The sequence below is a fragment of the Xenopus tropicalis genome, chromosome 6 (genome assembly GCF_000004195.4).
Source record: "Xenopus tropicalis strain Nigerian chromosome 6, UCB_Xtro_10.0, whole genome shotgun sequence".
Lineage (NCBI taxonomy): Eukaryota > Metazoa > Chordata > Amphibia > Anura > Pipidae > Xenopus > Xenopus tropicalis.
Window position 1 is genome coordinate 63,968,989 of NC_030682.2, and position 21,751 is coordinate 63,990,739.

Sequence of the window (21,751 nt, forward strand, 5' to 3'; positions counted from 1 at the left end):
CTTGTCCTCCCTGTGTGTAATTTTACAGCACTGCGTACCCTTGTGGCACTTTATAAATAAAGTTATACATACATACATGTTTTGGACAAATATTTTGTGGGAGATTTGGCTAAATCCAAAAATTAAGGATTTAGTGCAACATTTGCGAATATGCTGCCCCCAGAGTTAGAATTAACTAGTTAAGGGGTATATTTATCATGCTATGTAAAAAGTGGAGTAAAGCATTACCGGTGATGTTGCCCAGGGCAACTAATCAGAAATTAGATTTCAACAGTTAGAAAACCAAAGCAAAGCATCTGATTGGCTGCTATGAGCAACATCATCGGTAATGACTTTTTACACAGCACGATAAATATACCCCTAAGTGTATTGCAATTGTTCTGTTAAAGTTATGGATTCTGGTACTTTAGCAAACATTTGAAAACATGCTGCCCCCAGAATTATAAGTAACTGGCAGTTATTGGGTACTGGTGTTTTTTATAAATTAAAGTTCTATACACTGCAATAACATAAGTAAATAAAAACAATTGTGTTATTTTAGCATTTTAGTGGAATAAAACATCCTTGCCACATGGGAGACTAAAAGTTCAGTATTTGAATATTAGTAATGATCCAGGCCTTTAAAGCTGTCATTTTAGATTTTTTTTAGAAGTGTTAGTGACACTCGCATGCTCATTGTGCTGTGGGCAGCTGTGTGGGAAGCAAAGCTTAGGGGTCATTGTAAATTATCAAGCAGAAAATTAGGATCTTCTGTTATATAAGCTGATGCTTGAGGGCTGGTTATGAAATTCGGATGCTAATTGCACTGGTTTCAGCCCTGCCATATACTAAGGGGCAGATTTACTAATCCACGAACGGACCGAAAGCGTCCAAACGCGTTTTTTCGTAATGATCGGTATTTTTGCGACTTTTTCGTCGCCTCCCCGACTTTTTCGTATGTCCCGCGATTTTTTCGCCGCCGTTGCGACTTTTTCTTATATTTTCCTCGACTTTTTCGTCGCCGGTGCAAAAAAATCGGATTGGTTTTTCCGCCGTTTACTATGGCTCAATACAAAAAAATCGTGACGGCGATGAAAAAGTCTCGCAAAATATGATAAAGTCGCGACAGCGGCGAAAAATTCGCGACAAATACGAAAAGTCGAAAAATTTTCATTTCCAATACGATTTTTTCTCTTTCGGGATTCGGATTCGTGGATTAGTAAATCTTTGTGCAAATGGGGCACAGTTGCAGGAAATGTTTCTAAAGTCTGCTTGGCATTATTTCTGCTATTTAGGGTGCAGGTGATGTGTGCTCCCTATTCTTTTTCTGCAACTTAACTCCAGTGATTGACTCAGGGTGCTGAGGGAACCCTGGACCTACTGCCTGATATTCACAAATCTAACAGTTCACATTAATAGAACAAGCCTTCACATCTGCACAGACCCAGTGCTGGGGGGGCACAAGCAACCAATGATGGTCCAATAGGAAAAAAGGAAGGGCAAAGCCTGGACATGATAATGTAAGCATATAGGAAGTTCTCAGTGTGTCAGGTTCAAATAGGCCACTCCCATCACTTCAGAAAACTGATCATAGAGACAGAAGGACTGATTTACTTTTTTTTTTTTTACAGAAAATTGATTTTCTAACATGCTGAGAGCATTGTTGGTGGTTTAATAAGATTTGGACATTGAAGGTGAACAACCCCTTTAAAACAAAGCAGCAGTCCTCTTAGAAACCTCTTTATAATGAGCCACTTCTTATCTAAAAGCCTTACAGGCTGCCGTTTGGGCATAGATTTATTTACACAGAGGCTTCTCAATGTCACTTTCAGCATGTGCATAAGATAACTGGCCATTTTAGAAATGCATTGACCCAGCTTCCCCATATTTTTTACATGCGATTTTACAGATTGGCCTGGCCCATCTGTAACCAGAATAAGCTTTTAGCTAATGTCACAAACACTTTCAGCATGGTCAATTCCAGCTAGGCTAAAAGTTCCCATGATTGCCTCTGTTGGCTCTCATTGAAATAAATGGTTTTTCAGCTTGGCATTTTACATGAGTGGTGTAAAGCAGTAATCGTGACAAGGGACAAAGAGAAAGTGAGTAATTAATTGCTTTATTTTTTTTAAAGACTCACTCTGCAATAGTATTAGAAAAAGGTTAAATTGAGCATGCTGTCAGTGGTATTCAAACATTTAAGCAAAGCTCATTTGATTTAGTCTCTGGGCCATAAAGGAATACAACCATAAGTTCTTTAAGACTTTTTTTTTCCTTTTTATGCTAGGCCACTATAAATAATTTTGTTCAGACACCATGTCATCTGGTACAGTTCCACTGCACTGTAAACTAACAATTCCATTATTTAAAAGGGTTTATTTTCTTATGCTTGCCATTATAGAAAAGAATTCAATTGACATTATATCCTGGAGAACTGCATTATAATTAGTACTGAACATGTATTTATAAAGAACAAATCATGTCAAACAAATTTTCGAACTGGCAGAAAGATCATGTAGTGAGAGTAGTTTTGGGTTGATTTTTACTTAAGATGTTCATTTATGACTTGAAGAATATTACTGAAAAATATGCACAGTATTTTTGTTTGCCTATGAAACAAAACTCTGCAGAATAGTTGAATTTTTTCATCCTTGCTGGGGGTTAAATATAAAGTTATGAGCCATTATAAGAACTAAATAGCTGACTCATTTAAAGCGATACTGACATGAAAAAATAGAAAATGTTTAATTTCTGGTGTCAAAAATGCTGACCAGAAAGGCTTATTTACACTGGAAAAGAGATGATTAATGTGGCATGTGATCGCTATATATAAATAAAGGACACTATCTAACAGGATGATGCAAGTTAAGTTTTGGTGCAAGCATAGAAAATAGTGAACGTATGCAGGTGACTTTGTTGTTAAATTTAGATGTATTTAATTTAGCCTTCATGTTTTCTGTTTGAATTTGTATTATTAAATAATTCCTTATATGTAACTGTATTGTGTTAAAAATTGTATACCTAGCATTTTGTCTAACACATTGGCAGACCATGATACATACAATATTATTTACAGTACAAAACATTCAGTTTTACAATTCATTGCTTCAGTGACGCACGTCAAACAGTTGCCATAGAGACCATCTTAGCCACTCCAGCATATAGCTTTCTGCTGTTGTCACTGGGAGTGGAACAATAGCCACAGGCTGAAAGTCAGACAGAAGCCTGGCTCTGTCTGTCTTTTCAGAAATCTTCCAGATATTCTCATGGACTGCATCAAGCTAACCTTCCACCTGTCTGGTCTACACAGGGTGAGATACCGTGTCAAATCTTTTACTAAGACTGATAAACATTTTCCGAAGAAGGACTCAACACACCTTTAATAAAGGAATTACAAGGTGTACAAGGACAAAATGCTTGAATCTATTTGCGTAACTGGTGAGTAGATATTATAAAAACATAAAACAATGGTCTCTACCAAAATAAATATTTTCATTTTAATGTAAGACATTTTCATTTATATATAGTGAATCTGTTTGACGCAGTGCAGCACATTACTGGTTTCTTAACCCTATTGCATGATCTCTTTCACATCTATAACCATCTGTTATAATATTATAGCATTAGTTCTTCTATATATTTAGTGGATGATATTATAAATAGGTGTTTCTGATTCAGTATATAGAAAAAAATGAAAACAATTCTCATCAAACATGGAGCACAGTTTTGTATCTCCAAAAGCATTTGTCAGGGACACACACACAGACCCATGTGGTCATAATGAGAAAAAAGCCCTTTTGCAACAGAATATTTTTATGGATCACAGATATAATTATTAATTAAAAAAAAATCAAAAGAATATATGACTTTTTGTTATGATATTTTCAAATAATCTTGCTTTAAGTAGCATAATATTGTATGCAAATGTGATGTTGTGTATAGTTTGTACCTTGGCAGGGCAAGTATTTATGTGAAATAATGTGCCATAAAACAAAAGTAGATTAACGGCACATCACTATTTGTGCTGTTCAGCACAGCACTGTTTGTTCATTTATTGCCAGCCCTCTATACAACATGAAGAACTGTGTGTTTTTTTTTCTCCTATCTATCTGGCATTATACTTGGGAGGACCAAATTTAATGGGCACCTTTCTGTTCTCAGTACATTAAAAAATGCAATAATAACCATTGCATCCTTATTGCAAATAAAGCCAGGGCAAATGAAAGACTTTAAACATAGCCAAGTAGTACAAGGTACTGTTTTATTATAACAGGAAAAAAAGGAAATCAGTTTTAAAATTCTGAATTATTTAATTAAAATTGAGTCTAAGGGAGACGGGCTTTCTGTAATTCTGAGCTTTCTGGATAACGGGTTTCCGGATAAGGGATCCCATACCTGTATTCTTTTTTTTTAATACAACAATATCTTGCTGGCCCTTCCTGCTGTTGACTGGCATTGCGTGCTACAGCTAAGTTTCTTATCCACAAGTACCCCTGGTCCTTCTCCAGCAAGCATTTGCCTAACTTACTGCTATTAAGACTATAAGTGGCTTGCATGTTTTTATATCCAAGGTGTATAACCTTACATATCATGCCATGCTCATCTGCCATTTAGCTGCCCAGATTGCCAGCTTATCCAGATCCCACTGCAATAATTATACATCCTGAATGGTCTTAAAGGAGAATGCAAGTCAAAATTTAAAAAGCATACTGCCCAATAGTCCTCCTATTGTTTAGTAAAAACGCCACACTTTTGGCTCACCTAATCAAATATTTACTCAGTCACACTTACTTCACATTTTCTAGAACAGGCAGCCATCTCTAAAAAGGTATTCTCCCTTCCTTTCCCTCCTTGCTTCATACTGCACATGTGTTTCATTCCCTCCCCCCCTCCCCTCTGCCAGATCCGCTTCTGATTGGCTGGTGGGCATGTGAAGCTCAGAACAGGAGAGAGGATCAAGTTACACACATGCTCAGAGAACAGGAAGGCTGCCGCTGGCACCTACAGGAGGGGGAGAGAGATTTCAGTGATGTCACTGTAGTCTTCACACTGCTATAGGCTGCCAGCACCATATTTTAGAGAAGCAAGCAGGGATCTGGGAATTTAGATATGCAGTAAGTACTTAAAAAGAATGCCTTTAGACTTTCATTGTCCTTTAATTGGCCTAAACAGTTCTCATTGGTAAACACTGGTACACTACTTTCTACTTCCAAGTAATAAATTAACAAACTAAATAAAAGTAAACCTAGTAGAGAACCCAACAACACCCCTGGGAGAAACCTACTTCAAGAAGTGTACATGATCTGGCACTAACAACCAACCAATATTCCAAAATTTTGTCATTTTATAGTTTATATACTTTTTAGGAATTACATTAGTGGACATTATAGTCAGATACTGGAGGATCTTTTTTTTTTTTACAAAGAAATAAACAAAAACATTGAGGTTGTGGAATGCCCTGTCAGGTAATGTGATTGATGGACAATTATTGGGCATATTTTGGTGTTGTGCGTATCAGCAGTTTGCAGATAAATGAGATTTCCAGTGTTTGTAAGCAATAAATTCATTTCAAAAGCATAGCAAATCAAATTGTCAATATCTATCTTTAAAAAAAAAATTGTCTCAGGGCTAACACGTGCATATTAAGCCCCCCAAGCCCTGCACTAAAAGATTTCTTTGCGGAGCAATGACGCTTGCTTGTCAGCTACACTCCCCCAACAAAAGAGACTGTGTTTGGTAACCACAGCAACACAATCTCAGTAGAAACTTCCCAATCACTTCTGTACACTCTGTAGCACTCTGCCTGACTGAGGTCTGTACTACTTAAATTTATTTTATATTGTTAACCAACAATTTTAAAATATATTGGGCCAGATTTAATTCAGTTAGACTTGAATAGTTTTCACGTGATAAACAGTGAGATAAGATTTTCTGAATTAAATTGCAACTCAAATTGAATCTTGTCCATGGGTTTTGTAAACCATAAGGTATCTTTTTCTCACTGAATTGGACCTGGCCCATTATGTGTGACGTGTCAGCCTCAAGGAAACTCTTCTTAAAACACATGAACAATTGGCTAGACTAATTGTTCTAACTAGCTAGAGAAAAGGCGGGCGCTAGCTGGCCACACACGTGGCGATTTTCGATACGATGCTGATCATTCCAACTCTCCACTGACATTCAGGGCTGAATCGTCAGATATGGAGGTAGAAACAATAGGATTTCTACCTCCTTCTGCCAATTCAGCCCTGAACATAGATTTTGCTCTGGCGCCTTCAATGGCACCCGATCAAAATCTTCTAACCCGCCTGATCAGTGAGTTGACCGATATCTGCAGCCTCCTGCGATATCGGTCGCCTCGCTGACTTGCCATACACGCACCGAATATCGTATAAAACGAGGTTTCATACAATATTATCGGTGCGTGTATGGCCAGCTTTAGATGAAAACAACTAAAAGTTTGTACTAACTATAATTTTGCAACAGATTGTTTTTCCTTGGTTTAAAGCTAGCCATACACGGGCACCTGGGGCCAAACGATAGAATTCTACACACGGCAATGGGGCAGTCGTTTCGGGGGCCGCATCAACGAGCTGATGCGGTCCCCGATCCGACTGAATTTTCTAACCTGGCCGATCGACATCTGGCCAATTTCAGGCCCCTCGGTTCTGCCCCTGCACAGGCCGATAAGCTGCCGAATCGGCAGCTATAATCGGCCCATGTATGGGGACCTTTAGAGTAGCTTGGATGATTTCTTTAACAAGCACAATACCCAAGGCTATCATGATCTTAAGATCTACAATTATTTTTATACGGGTATAGGTATACAGGTATGGGACCTGTTATCCAGAATGCTCAGGACCTCGGGTTTTCTGGGTAAGGGGTCTTTCCATAGTTTAGGTTTGTAATTTTACTCTTTCTATATCTCAAAATATATATTTCAAATTTTTCAGTAAAAAATAATAAAATAACCACAAAACATGTTGACTAACAGATTCCTACTCATCTGTATAACAACACACATATATGGCCAAATTATAGCAGTCCTAGAATATTATTCTTTGACTGAAAAAATAAAATCACTTGAGAGAGGTTGCACATTACATGATGGTTGGCTGTTGATCCTGTAGAAGTGTGCTTTCCACTTGATTAACTGATAAATATCATTAAAAAAAAACTCAACTCAAAAATATCAGATTATAGATCATAAATAATATTGTTTTAGTTGTAAACGTTTAATATATCATTTGCGATTTTTAGCGGCTGTAGCTTGTGTTGGTGATAATAGTCTATTTGTATAGTATGTACAGTTTGCATATTTAAATTGTACACTGTTTTGAAGATACACTGCACAGTACAGTCTTGGTACATTCAATGCTTCTTTTGCTTTTATTAATGCAGAAGAACTACACTGGCCTGAGGAGGAACTTACCAGAAAATCCATTCTTAATATTGACAATAAACAGTGCCCAGACATGGAGAAGGCAGTGGTTGAAGTATCAGCCAGTATCCTTAGAGACACATTTACAACAGGAACCAGCAGTTATAATGTTCTCCTTCAAACAAAGGAGGAAAAGAAACCACACCATCAAAAGCAGTCCTCACAAAGTGTAAACAAAAAGCACAAAAAGGCAAGCAAACCTACAATGCACACCAAGGAACGCCAAAAAAATAGAACCAATGTTCTACACAGTGATTGTTTATTTATCAGACAGAAATTACCTGGTTGTGTCTCCAGTAATAAACCCAACAGTATGAAAATGTCACAAAGCATATGTGTTAGAGGAAGCCACGTAGGTCTCCTGCACAGGCCTAAACTCAGAGCACAGAGACAACACTGCTTTTCAGTTCTGAACCAAGAAAAAGAGTTTACTCCTCTGCCAAAAGTTCAAACAAGTAATGGCATCTCAGGGAAGAAATGTTGTATATTAAATGCCATAAAACCTTCAAATGTGGAGAGAGAGAAGATTCAATTTTTCAAGTCAGAATTTACTTACAACCCTCAGTTTGAATATGCCAACCCCGCCCAACCAACTGTCCTAGACAGATATAACAATGCATCTGACAGATTTCTTAAACAGGTATGGATTTACAATTATTTTATTCCATTTATATAGAGGGAGCAGTTACACATGGATTAACTTCTTAACAAATAGTTTAGCCTTTAGATTTGGACTGCTGGACTTGATTGCAAGGGTCTCCTACCTATTCTAAACCATTCTTTTGGCTTTTGCCAAATCAATGCAGTGATCTTTTTGTGAGCAAGCACCCACTGTATTATTGTCATCCTTGCCTCCCACTGTGGAAAAATAAGGGCATATTTATAAAAGATTGAAATTAGTGCTCACTACGGTCCACCAGATTGAAATTCCACTTTTTTCTATTATTTTTTGGGGTATTTTTAGAGTACTGTTTAATAAATAAACTCTTACTTTCTCTCATTGATAAATATATAACTCTAAAATTAGGTATGCCTGCAGCTTGAGATTAACGCTTTATTAGCCTTTCCTTCTCCTTTAAAACTGTTTGTGAATATAATTGCAATTGAAAGCCATATATGTCTGTACTTTTTGACACTGCTTGTGTCTGCAATGTAGAAGTCTGCTTTCCTGCATCCAAGACTACATTTTCAACAATGCCTTGAGCTTCTTCACAGGCCAATTTACTAGCTATAAAAGTTAGAAATATCATTGCAGGAAAGATTTAAATTATATTTAATATAACTATAAATAAACCCTTTCAATCTTTAATTTTGAATATTGGAAAGTTGTTAAGACTTGGTCTTAGCTCTGGTCAGGTTGCCAATGTCATTTATCATAGTATTTGTATGTATGTATGTATATACTGTATGTATACTTTTATTTATATAGATCAGTGCTGTACAGCAGAAAAATAAATTAATACAACAAACAGAGGGTTGTTACAATTATAGATATAAAATTCACTTGAACAATAATGAATACAAAATAATAAAAAGTAAAGTTGCATGAAAGATTCCAAAAAGCTAAGTAACAAAGAGACACGAGGATGAAGGTCCCTGCCCTGTAGAGTTTACAATCTAAATGGGAGGGTAACTTACAGAGTGCTGCAGGTTACAGTGGGTGACGGTGCAATATAAGTGCCAGTTCCCAGTTCAGGGCTATGAGAGTGCCCCAAAAGGTTGTCTTTGAGTTTAGTTCTGAAAGGACTAAAAGAGGATTCTTTCCCAAGGAATTCAGGGTTGGCATTAAAAATATAAGGCGCAGCAAGGCAGAACATTTTAAGATGGGAAACAGCAGTAGTAGTGGGGGGTGCAATTAAGTGGTTGCTCTGAGATGAGTGGAAGAATCAGCCAGGAACATATAGAGACACAAGAGAAGAGATCTACTGAGGTGCACAGGAATGAAAGGCTTTGAAGGTTGTGAAGAGTTTGTGAGTTATTTTTCCTTTAATGGGAAGCCATAAGGACTTCTGAGAGTTAGGCAGGCCAGTTAATATCAGGTTACAATAGTCTAGTCGGGATAGGATAAGAGCATGCATGAGCTTCTGAACTGTTGCAGGTGAAAGAAAGGGATGGGTTTTTGCAATATTGTGTAAGAAAAAGTGACAGGTTTTGACAGTGGTGTTAATATTGTCAGAGAAGGAGAGAGAGGAGTCAAAGATCCCCCCAAACAATGTGCCAAGTTGACAGGGTTTTTGAGTGTGTGGGGGGGGTAGGACCAGGTTTAGGTGGAAAGATTATCAGTTCAGTTTCTGTTAGGTTCAGTTTGAGGTGGCATTGGTTAATCCAACTGGAGATTGCTAGGAGGCAGTTAGAGATTTGAGTCTCAGTTTTAACTGCTAATAAAGGGGTGAAAAAGTATGTGTGGGTCTCTTCAGCATACAGATGATATTTAAAGCCAAATAAGCAGATGAGCTCTCACAAAGACAGAGTGTATTTGCAGTTATTCATTATTTGTATTTGATAAATAGGTTTGTTGCTGGGAGTCCAGTGTTTAAATAAGTTCCTTATGAACCCAACTAGAAAAAGTGAACACAGTTCTACCACTTGATGTTATCAATCATATATAATGCACATTGTTGCTAGTGGTTGAACGTTTTTAAATGCACTTCAATATTTAGTACACAGCAGGCAGTATTGGATTCTTGTTAAATGGGGCCTTGAGCTTAACATATTTTGGGCAAGAAATAGTACTAACCCCTCAATTTGTGGAAAATGTATTTTAACGGATTAACTCTGAATTTGAGTGCTAGCATCCCCCCCATCCTTTTGACTGTACAAATAATGGCTGTATATTGTTTGTAGGAGCTGGTCAACTCCAGAGTGTAGGTTAAAATAAGCACTGAAAAAAGTAGCAGCTGATCAGCTCTAGAGACAAGCACTCACAATTTCATTTATCTTTGTTTTATGGGCTTTATCTATTTGTTCTTTTTGTGTGCAGGCCATCAATATTATGCTGAGGGCACTAAATAAATATGGAAGTTATGAGAAGTTTGAACAAGCCACTGGGGGAAGTCTGCTCTCAAAAAACCAGATACGGTACCAAGTGCGTAAATACATGGAAAGAGAAGGTTGCCTGGGTGAGGTAGGTTTTCAGGGGAAGCTTTGCCTTAAAATTAATAACTAGAATATTTGTACAGGTAACGTTTATTACAGATTTGTGATGGTTTTATTACATTTAATAGGAACCAAAAATGGTTATACATATAGTTTCAAAATTAGGTTAAAATAGGTTTTATATTTATTTTGACCATATCATGGAAACCTCTTTGAAGTCTGATAGGGATGGGAATAACACTTTGACATTCTATTTCAGATTGTCGTTCACCTGACTGAAGATCTCCTTTCACGTGCAGCTATGACAGTGGTAAATGGTTGTCCAACATTAACCATCAATGTCTCCACAGCTCGTGAGCAGTGGCTGGAAGGGATGCTTAGACATGAAATAGGTATTTACCTTGTTCCGTGTCATTTATACACTAGACTTTGAGAACAGCCCAATACTAGTGTATTGGTTAAATGTGTTGTTTCCCATGCTTCAGACCATGATTAATTGTGGGATTAATAAAATACACATCAAGTATCCTGTAAATAAACTGTATTACATTGTAATTGCAGGTGAGCTTGGTAGGCTTTAAGGAACACACTTTTTGTTTCAGTGGTGAATTTAGCATATGTGAACCAAATTTCTTAGTGAATCTGCAAACATGTTTTATTTTAACTTATTGTCTAGAATAGGTTGCCTACTGCCCTACACACAAATCCAGCGAGGAGTCAGTCTAAGGAGCATTCTTGTGTGAGTTGCAGGTGCGTTTATCTTTTGCAATGAGTTATAGCACCTAACTTAACAGCTTGTGGCACTGAGTGGTGCTAGGAGTGGAGATGGGGAAGCAAAGGCAAAAATGGGTACATAGATTTACAGAATTGTGATTTATGGAGTCTTAAGGTCCCCATACACGGGCAGATCCACTTGCTTGGCGATGTTGCCAAGCGAGCGCATCTTCTCCCAATATCCCCACCTACGGGTGGCCGATATCGGGAGAACCCAGGATAATTTTTTTGTTTGGTCCTGGGGCCAAATGATCAAATTATAATGACGTGCATAGGAAAAGTCGGTCCGGGGACCGCATCATCGAGCCAATGTAGTCCCCGATCCGACTAGATTTTCTATCCTGCCCGATCAAGATCTGGCCGATTTCAGGCCAGATATCGGTCGGGCAGGCCCATCGGGAGTGCCCATACAGGGGCCGATTAGCTGCCAAATCGGTCCGAGGGACCAATATTGGCAGCTACTACCGGCCCGTGTATGGGGACCTTTAGATCACCCCATGGGTCAGTTATATGGGTGGAATATCATGCCTGACTTTAGATTCAGCTTACACCCTGGTGTAAACTAAGGCCCAATAAAAAATATTCTATGACAGAATAGAGTAGCCTCTTTGCCATTTGTTAAAATATCCAGAATGTGTAGTTTATAGGAGTGTATTTTGACTAGGGCTAGTGTTCATAATGTGATGGAATTGGGTGGATAGATTATTAGGGATCTAGGGCAAATGCTTAGTAACAATTACAAAACAAGATGAAGATTGGATTTCCTCAAGGGATGTGACCTATGCCATGAGTTATGCTAGGGAGGGAGCTTAGGCGTGTTACTGCCTAAGTGGGTGAGAAAGTATTCTCTCCCGATGTAATTCACTGATGGTGTGTGATACAATTAAAAGTTGAATCTGACGGATTAGGTTTTTAGAGAACTAGTTTTTGTTAGCCTCATTGTCTACAGTAGAATTTCATGATAACGGTGAGGCTGAGGATTGGATGGCTAGAAGGTTGAAGGAGATTTTAAGGGAGACACAAGGAGAGTAAGTAGTGAGAAATGTTGGTTTATATAGTTTACAGAGGGGCCTGTACATTGGGGAAAACATAAGCAGAGGGTGACTCTTTTGTTTGGGGAGGCTAAAGATGGGCCATACATAGACTGACCTAAAGCTAATGTGACACTTAGTGGATTTGCTACTGGTGTAAAAAATGAACCCCCCAACCACTGTAAAAGTATTCATACGTGCACTTCTGTGAGGAGGGGATCTGCAAACATTTGTGATCAGTTAGCTTAAAGGGGTAGTTCACCTTTAAATTCACTTTTAATATAATGTAGACTGATATTCTGAGACAATTTGCAATTGGTCCTATTTTATTTTTAATGGTTTTTCAGTTATTTAGCTTTTTGTTCAGCAGCTCTCCATTTGGTATTTCAGACAGAGTAATATGCATGGACATGCCTTGACAACATTATAATTTAAAAATTTTACAATTTTGTTATGCAGGTACACATTATTTTCGGGGAATGAACAATAACCTACAGCCATGGAATAACAGCAATGGGCGTAAAAAGCATGGCCTAAAGCCAGTCAACCCAACAGAAGAAGGCCTTGCAAGTATCCATAGTGTCTTGTTCCGCAAAGATCCTTTTTTGTGGAGAGCCGCGCTTCTCTATTATACTGTCTACAAAGCAAGTTGTATGTCTTTTGTTGAACTCTTTAAAGATGTGGGACAGTTTGTCAAGGACCCAAACACAAGGTGGGATTATTGTGTTCGAGCAAAGAGAGGCTTGACTGATACATCACTGCCAGGTAAATGAAAAAACTTTATTTATGATGATTTATTGATTACCTATCCAGGCCTACAAGGTGCCACCATGTAATTAGTGTAACTCAGTGATCCCCAACCAGTGGCTTGTGAGTAACATGTTGCTCACCAACCCCCTTGGATGTTGCTCTCAGTGCGCCCAAAGTAGTTATTTTTGAATTTCTGACTTGGGGGCAAGTTTTGGTTGAATAAAAACAAGATTTACTACCAAATAAAGTCTTCTGTAAGCAGACAGTGTGCATAGAGGCTACCTAATAGCCAATCTTAGTCCTTATTTTAGACCCCATGAACTTTTATGATGCTTGTGTTGCTCTCCTAGTCTTTTTACATTTGACTGTGGCTCACCAGTAAAAAAAGGTTGGGGATCCCTGGTGTAGCAGTTAACTGATTTGTATTGCCTTCACAGAATTATTTGTAGGTACAAATGGCATCCCATGGCAGGCAGCAGAGAAAATTCTCAACACTTACATTACCTATTTAAAAACTCAAATATATTTTCCAGAATGCTTGGGACCTGTGGTTTTCTGGATAAGGGGTCTTTTCATAACTTGGATCTCTATACCTTAAAGGGGACCTGTCACCCAGAAATAAAAAGCTGTATAATAAGAATCCTTTTCAAATTATACATGAAACACAAATTCATTTTTATATTAACACGTCCATACCCATTATAAAAGCATTTAAAGATCTCCGCCTTCATGCCTTAGGGCTCTGACACACGGGGAGATTAGTCGCCCGCGACTTTCCATTTAGCACTTTCTATATGTCACTACAATTCTTATCTTATTTTTCCCCTCCCTCCTCACCATCTAATTGTGTAACCAGTGCATGAGTATAGGCAGATGCCTATACTATCTCTGTTCTATCACATACACAAGATTTTGGCATGATACAAAGCTTGCCTTGATAACAGTGTCCACAAATTGCACCTGCCTGTTTGCTGTGATTGTGTAATTCCAGGACTGTAATTCTGAACTTTCTGCATAATGGGTTTCTGATTAACAGATCCCATACCTGTAGTTAGAATACTGCAAATCCTTGAAAGCAACTTTATCAGTAGCTGATGTATTGCCAATTTACTATTTGCAAAGCATAACAGCCATATTTATTTGTCTTTTTTGTATTTCTAGGTTGCTTCAATAAAGATCAGGTTTATCTAGATGGCATTCTTCAACTTCTGAGGCACAGAGAAACCATAGATTTCTGCTTATTAACCTCCATGGGAAAGGTACATATTTATCTTTTTTTTTATTTACAATGTTTTCTGCATATGTTAAATGTTAATGTTTTTTTGGCTTTCATAACCACCTTATAATGTACACGTGAATATGGTGGCAGCTTTGGAAATATTGCAAGGCTGGCCTTATACAAATAAAAAAAAAAATCTAAAAACTTGTGTGGAATACAAGAAATAAAACTTCCTGGTTACTTACATATTTGTCTTGCCTGAGTCTGACTTATAATATATGTTACTTAAAGGTTTCCTATGAAGATGTAAATCATCTTAAAGACTTTGCAGTATTGGAAAATGTACGGATTCCTCAGTTCCTCCACGACAAAGATCGATACATGAGATATTTGGAGAAGATCATGCAAGTGAATGCGCTGAGTGATGCAGAACTAGCAGTGATCAGTGACTGAGCATCAGATGAGGGCCATCTTTGAAAACTGGAGAACAATCGTGCAATAAGAAGTTTTGTTTTTAATGTCAACTAAAAACTATTAAAGCAAATTGCAACATGTAATTCTAATTCTGTAACATTTGTATTCATTGTAACTTGATGCATATACGATACCTTACAAAACATTTCAGATGGTTATAGGAGAAGGAAAGGCTAAGTCACTTGGTGGTGCCAAAATGTTAGGCGCCCCCAAGTGACTTTAATCGCTTACCTTTAACCCCGGGCTGGTGCCCCTGTTAGGAGAGAACAGCACCAGCCCGGGGTACCTGTAGCGAGCGCTTCCTTCTTCCGTGTTTCTCCTGCCGCGGAATCCCTGGGTCGGCGCATGCACATTAGAGTGAAAAGCCAACTTTGTTGTTTTAGATCGGTTTTTCACTCTAATGTGCAAGCGCACGCGGAAGGAGGAGGCCCTCACTGCTATCCCGGGCTGGTTCTGTTTTCTTCAGGGGCACCAACCCGAGCAGGCAGGTAAGCGATTAAAGTCACTGGGGGGTGTCTAACATTTTGGCACCCCCAAGTGACTAGGGCTTTCCTTCTCCTTTAACCACATAAGGCATTTATTGGGGTGGAGGCAAAGCCTTTATTTAAAAGCAACCTGTTTTTTTAAGAATAAGACTGTATACAATACCTAAGGGGCCCATTCACTAACATTTACATTTTGTTCATTTTCACAAATCATATTTTTAGCGCTAAAATTCTAGGCTTATACTATTAATTTTAAACCATTTATTAAGCATAAAAACCACGTCTAAGAGCTGTTGAGGTCATGTAGAAGTCAATGAGAGCTGTCCTAGGCAAATCGTAACAATCTTTATTTAATTTGTGGTCTTAGAGGTTTTGATGCACATGAAAATTCTTGCGAAAACTATTTTGAGGTTTTAGTATTCTAATTTACATTCTTTTCCCTGTTTTTTTTTGTTTGTGCTTTTTATTTAAGGCTGTTTTAACAAATTACTTGCCATTTGTGGTTTAAGTGAAAATATTCATAATCATTTTTTCAAAGTTTTGAAAAACCACTAAATTCCGTATGTTGATAAATGGGCCTCCAAGTATTAAGATAATGATTTGTAGGATATACAATGTTTGCCAAACCCCAGCTAGTGAGAACACTAATAAGTGATACAAGAATGGGAACCTTTATCTGAATCCCATTTTCCAGAAATCTCAGAATTACAGGAAGGCCATCTCCCATAGACTCCATTTTAATTAGATAATTAAATTTTTTTATAAATGATTTCCTTTTTATCTGTAATAAGGAAACAGTACCTTATACTTGATCCCAACTAAGATATAATTACCCCTTATTGGAGGCAAAACAATCCTATTGGGTTTATTTAATGTTGAAAAGAAAATGTATTGGATTTTAGGGAGATATTTCCAGTGGCTGTATAGTAAATATCAAGGGGCTCTGGTGGCTGCACAATCTTTTTTAAGATACCATAGTCAACTGTTTTATTGTAAAATGAAAATAAAAATAATTTGTGTTATTTGTGTTACATCACTAAGAGGGATTGCTGAAGCTGAGGTTTACTGTTTTTCTACTTAAGCGTTGCATGGCTAATTGCCCAGTGGCCCATCCTGGACATAGGTGTCTCCACAACATGTTCTGTTTTACATTTTCACATAGTGTCCAAGATTTTTAATTATATAAATAAATGGTATGTTTTAACTATTTTCTTGTCACCATAAGCAGAGTTTATGCCACATTCATTCTTTGAGGTGTCAGAGTTGTGGCATAGCCTACACTACAAAGATTTACTTGCTTTAGTAGCTATTTAGTGACACTGCTAGAGTTACACTGTTTATTATCCACAAAACCCCCAAATCATTTTCAATTAAGGATGCACCCAGCACATTACCATTTAGTATACAACTTTTATTTACGTTATGTTACTTGTATTGTTGAGCTTCATTTGGTAGTTTGCTGGCCAAATTTAGGTTAAAAGACTCATGTCTATGGTGTTAAATGATTTGGTCTAAATGACCATATCACTAGTTGATCAGAGAAAGGAAAAAAAAAAAAAAACACCATCAAAAGCCTCTCAAATGTGCCTCAGAGGGTGGAAGAAGCCCTTTGTTACCCTGTGATGAAAATCAGACCAGTACCTGGATCAGCTTTGTACTAAATGCTAATTTCAGTAATTTTGTATTTTAGTAGACTTAGGGGCACATTTACTAACCCACGAACGGGCCGAATGCGTCCGATTGCGTTTTTTTCGTAATGATCGGTAATTTTGCGGTTTTTTTCGGCGTCTTTACAATTTTTGCGTAAAAACGCGAGTTTTTCGGCGTCTTTACGATTTTTGCGTAAAAACGTGAGTTTTTCGTAGCCATTACGAAAGTTGCGCAAAGTCGCGATTTTTTCGTAGCGTTAAAACTTGCGCAAAACGTCGCGCCTTTTAAGTTTTAACGCTACGAAAAAGGCGCGACTTTGCGCGCAAGTGTTAACGCTATGAAAAAATCGCGACTTTGCGCAACTTTCGTAATGGCTACGAAAAACTCGCGTTTTTACGCAAAAATCGTAAAGACGCCGAAAAACTCGCAAAAAATACGAAAAAGTCGCAAAATGTTCGTTTCCAATCGGAATTTTTCCAATTCGGATTCGAAATCGTGTCTTAGTAAATCAGCCCCCTAGGGTATGAACATTATAAGAAATGAAAAGTATATAGCACATATGTAAATTGGCCAACAACAGGCTATTCACCAAAAGTGAGTTACAGTGAAAGAAGACTTGCGAGGGTGGTCACCAAGAGACCTATGACAACTCTAAAGGAGTTACAAGCCTCAATTGCTGAGATTGAAAAGACTATGCATATAGCTTTTGATCTAGTAATTTACCAGTTGCAGGTTTATGGGAGAGTGTCAAAAAGAAAGCCGCTGTTAACTAAAACTAACCTGACATCTCTCCTACAGTTTGACAGAATGCATGTGGAAAACGCTGGTCAGCTAGAAGAAATTTATATGGTCTGATAAGACAAAAATTGAGCATTTGGTTCATCAGACTAAATACTATGTTTGGGGTAAGCCAAACACTTAACATCATCATCATAAACACACCCTTCCCACAGTGAAGCATGGTGGTGGCATGTTGTGGGGTAATTCTCCACAGCAGGTGACTGCAGGAAAACTCAGCCTTCAAACCTTCAAAATTTCTTCAATACTGAAGTCCTGGAATAGTCAACTCAGAGTCCAGTGCTCAATTCATTATACAGTCGTCTTTGTAGCTCCACTTGAAAAGAAAGTTTACTTACAATCCCCATTATGTATTGTATGAGGTAGTTGAAAAGGTAGCTCACTTTTTGGTTAACTTTTTGCATGATATAGAATAGCCAGTTCTTCAAGTTCTTGAAGGAACTCTTCAATTAGTCTTCATTTTATATATTTTTCAAAGTTGTTGAAATATTTATCCTCTTTTTCCTGCTTTCAAATCGAGGGTCACTGGCTTCAGCAGCCAAAAAAGCTCCAATAAAGATACAATGTTATTGTTACTTTTTATGGCTTATCGTTTTATTCAGGCCCTCTGCCTCTGTAAAACCTACTCCAGTTCTCCATCCTTTACTATTATTGGTTTCACTTTGTATGAACTGCTGGGTGTGCTTTTGGATTAATTGTTCCTGTCCTGTTTCTCAATATGTTTATTTCTGTGATTCTTTATTATTATATCTATCACTTACATCAATATATCTATGCCTTACTTTGCCTGAAAAGCCAGTCTGTTGTCAAATTATCCCCAGAGGTGACTGCTTATAGCTCTTTTTGTTGTCTAGGCACTGGTGGAGGTGGATGTGCCTGAAATACAAGTTTCAGAGTTTATGTGCTTACTCCTTTATAGAGTCACTGACTAACAAAGAAAGGACAAACGATTGGAGAAATGCAGTGTTTTGCCATAAAGACATAACCTCTGTGAAAAAAAAAGATTGGGCATCTGAACAGATTCTATTATGCTACAGTGAGAGCAATGAATGCAGTGTTTGTTCTTAGTGCTCAGTATGCTCAGCTTGCATTAACCCCAAGCTCTTTATAAAAGATTTGAAAGCCAACTTATATAGTAATGTGCCCAGTGTTCGGCTACACTGTGCCTGTAACAATGAGAGGAGGCTTCACTTACTAACTAATTCTAAGCTGTGACACAAGGAAAACCTTATTATAGAAGAACACCCATTTAAATTTGGTGTTCCAGTGGTTTGCATTGGTTTCTCTCCATTTGTTCCCACTTCACCGGTTCTCTTTGGTACCATAATGCATTGCGCTTCCACAGGGTGAGGCATGTGATATAAGAGGGCTTACTGAAATACTACTTTCTTTCTTGTTAAGAAATTGCAGGAATCCAGATCAAACTGTATATATTTTTTTAGAAAAATACTCTTTTGCAAACTCATTTTCCTGTCATTTAGTGTGATACCGTTTGACTCTTGCAAACTTTTAACTTAAAGGAGACCTCACACAACAATTAATAAAAGTACTTTCATTACTTTGTGTAATTTAATTAATTTTAAGGAAAATGACAGTGTTAATGGTCTTATGTTATTGCATTGCTTAGCAAAAACATTAAAAATAAAAGAAAATCTTTCCCAGAAATCTGTATTGTCCCACTGAAATGTATAAAGATCGTTTTCTCTCTATTGCACAGTGTATATCCATATCAAAAGTCCATGTGCAGCCAAGCGGCCACAGAAGGCAGAGAAAAGTTACAGACAGCAGCTGTTCTATTGCAATTGGATACTCTAGAATATCCAGTTCTAGCATGAGAGGTTGCGGGATATTCGAAACCAAACATTAATATGCAAGATGTGCAAGGCATAGCAGTTCCTTTTTAAAGTTTACAGTCGACACATGAGGGATATTACCCACTTGTTCCACTAAAATGACCCAGCTACTCTGTTTTTTTTTCATCTTTCATGTTTTGTGTCATTGCGTTCCGCTGTCATTCCATTTGCCTTCGTAGCCATTTCCTTCTTGTTGCAGTCTCTATCCATGTAAAACTCTGCTAGCACAGGGCAGTGTTCCGAAGCCACTCCACCCCAGGACCAGTTATCTGGGATCCAGGGATTTGTAAGGCCTTCTCTTACAACTAAGGAGTATCCTGAAACAGAAGGCAAACAAGTTTTTATTTTAATAATGCCTATTTCTGTAAGGAATCAAATAAATCACCACATTAAAAAGACATTTGAATTTAAGCCAGATGGTTTGGATCTATCATATCCTGATTGAGTGTAAATTTTCTTATTAAATGTACAATTGTTTAGTAAAGTTCAACATCTTACAATAATTAAACAAAGGTTAAAGAATAAGAATAGTATTAGAGAGTATGAAGCAGGGTTTAACATATTTTTATAGAGACGTTAAATAGAAGTTGAAAAACAAGCCAAAATAAATACATATATTAACGACCTTTAATTCTGATTAAATGTACTAGTATAATGAGAATAGGTTTGGTTAGTTAGTAGCCCTTCTGTAAACATAGCTGTGAGGACTTGCTCATCTGCTTTTCCTAAAATAGATTCTTTCACCTCCGTAAAGGGGCAGTATGTGCACTTTAACATATTGTTCAATTAACAGAACTCATGATGAACATACTTTTTGCCTATTGCTAAAAGTAAATGTTATTGGATTTTATTAAGAACAAAGTTGAATATTGAAATTGTCATGGTCTATATTGTGGTTTGTTTAAATAAGGCAATGCAGAGTATACAAGGCTGATCGTTACTGGAAATGGTCTGGAGGTGGTCTGATTCACACCAGCTTTTGCCACATTTTTTTATTTACCCCAGACTTCTACACTGAGGGTTAGGCTTGATGAGTAGGTGCTGCCAGGAAGCAACTTCAGCAGGGGGCTCAAACTCAATTTACCTGGGGGCCGCAGGAGGCAAAGTCAGGATGAGGCTGGGCCGCATAAGGGATTTCACAAAAAATTGGCTTTCAAGGGATAATGCAAGGCACGGCGGGCGGGAGCTGCTGATTGCGGAAATGACGTTATGCCATCATAACAGTTATTATGGGAAGATGTTCTGTGTGCACAATTAGCTCCTTAGCAGCTAATTGTGCACACAGAACGTCTTCCCATAATAACTGTTATGATGGCATAACGTCATTTCCGCAATCAGCAGCTCCCGCCCGCCGTGCCTTGCATTATCCCTTGAATCGCAATCCAGTCATTGCTTTTGAGAAGGCGTTGGTGCGGGCCACAAATTACTGTACCGAGGGCCGCAAATGGCCCGAGGGCCGCAAATGGCCCGCGAGTTTGAGACCCCTGAACTACAGGGAGAGATGCTCCGATTCAGCGGATAGCAATATTACAGATTCCCAGATTATCCACCATAATGATTATAAAAAGGGCCCAGTATAATTTAATCATGGGACACCTGCCATATTATATCATGGGCATGAGCCTTAGCCACTTAATAAAGTCTCACATTGTTTTGTATGATTTGCTGCCACTTCATTCCAATCATCAGGAATTATGTCTTAGATTTCCCTAAGCAATGAGGTTCTTGCTGTGTGAAATGGTTTAGGACCTAAGTTATCAGCAGTTAGCTGGTGGAGATATAGTGCAGAACTCTGCTTTAGAAGCAAGTGGGAAATACCTTGGCAAAGTTACATAAAAGTGGGGCTGGAGGAATTGAAGTGAAGATTCAATTGAAGATAACCTAGTTATTTAATGCCCTGTTGGAAGACAGGGAAAACTTCTCAGATGAACACAGCCGGTATGCAATGTAATGCACTCCACCTGCATTTGGCCCTTGCCTGCGCCTCACTGAGTATGAAGTCATTTGAAAGAAGAGGCTGCATTTCTTCCTACATTCCCCTACCGCAGTGGAATGAAGAGCCCTTAGGGCGGATGTACATAATCCCTTGGCTAAAAACTACCTCTTCCAGAACTGAAAGGCAGTTTCCATTAAATTTAATGGAAGGTCAAGCACAGTTTCTAGAGCAGTTTCTCTGTTGGTGGAAATACAGTGTTGAAGAA

The 21,751-nt window shown here is 38.0% G+C and overlaps 2 protein-coding genes across 3 annotated transcripts in view; one reads left to right on the forward strand and one right to left on the reverse strand.

Annotated features, from left to right (window-relative positions):
• Window positions 1–3,187: 3,187 nt before the first annotated feature.
• Window positions 3,188–16,271, forward strand: kiaa0895 (KIAA0895 protein). Its single transcript, NM_001114073.1, is given in 7 exon segments — window positions 3,188–3,417; window positions 7,381–8,060; window positions 10,401–10,544; window positions 10,776–10,908; window positions 12,781–14,330; window positions 14,582–14,902; window positions 15,286–16,271. Coding segments are annotated over 5 exon segments (1,296 nt in total). The 5' UTR covers window positions 3,188–3,392; the 3' UTR covers window positions 13,095–14,330; window positions 14,582–14,902; window positions 15,286–16,271.
• Window positions 16,272–19,238: 2,967 nt separating this feature from the next.
• eepd1 (endonuclease/exonuclease/phosphatase family domain containing 1) overlaps window positions 19,239–21,751 on the reverse strand; it is a 56,298-nt gene continuing 53,785 nt past the window's right edge. The window contains exon 7 of one of the 2 annotated variants that reach the window (XM_012964232.3): window positions 19,239–19,867. In XM_012964232.3, coding sequence (XP_012819686.1) covers window positions 19,674–19,867 — 194 coding nt within the window. In that variant the 3' untranslated portion in view covers window positions 19,239–19,673. 2 annotated transcript variants of the gene reach the window in all.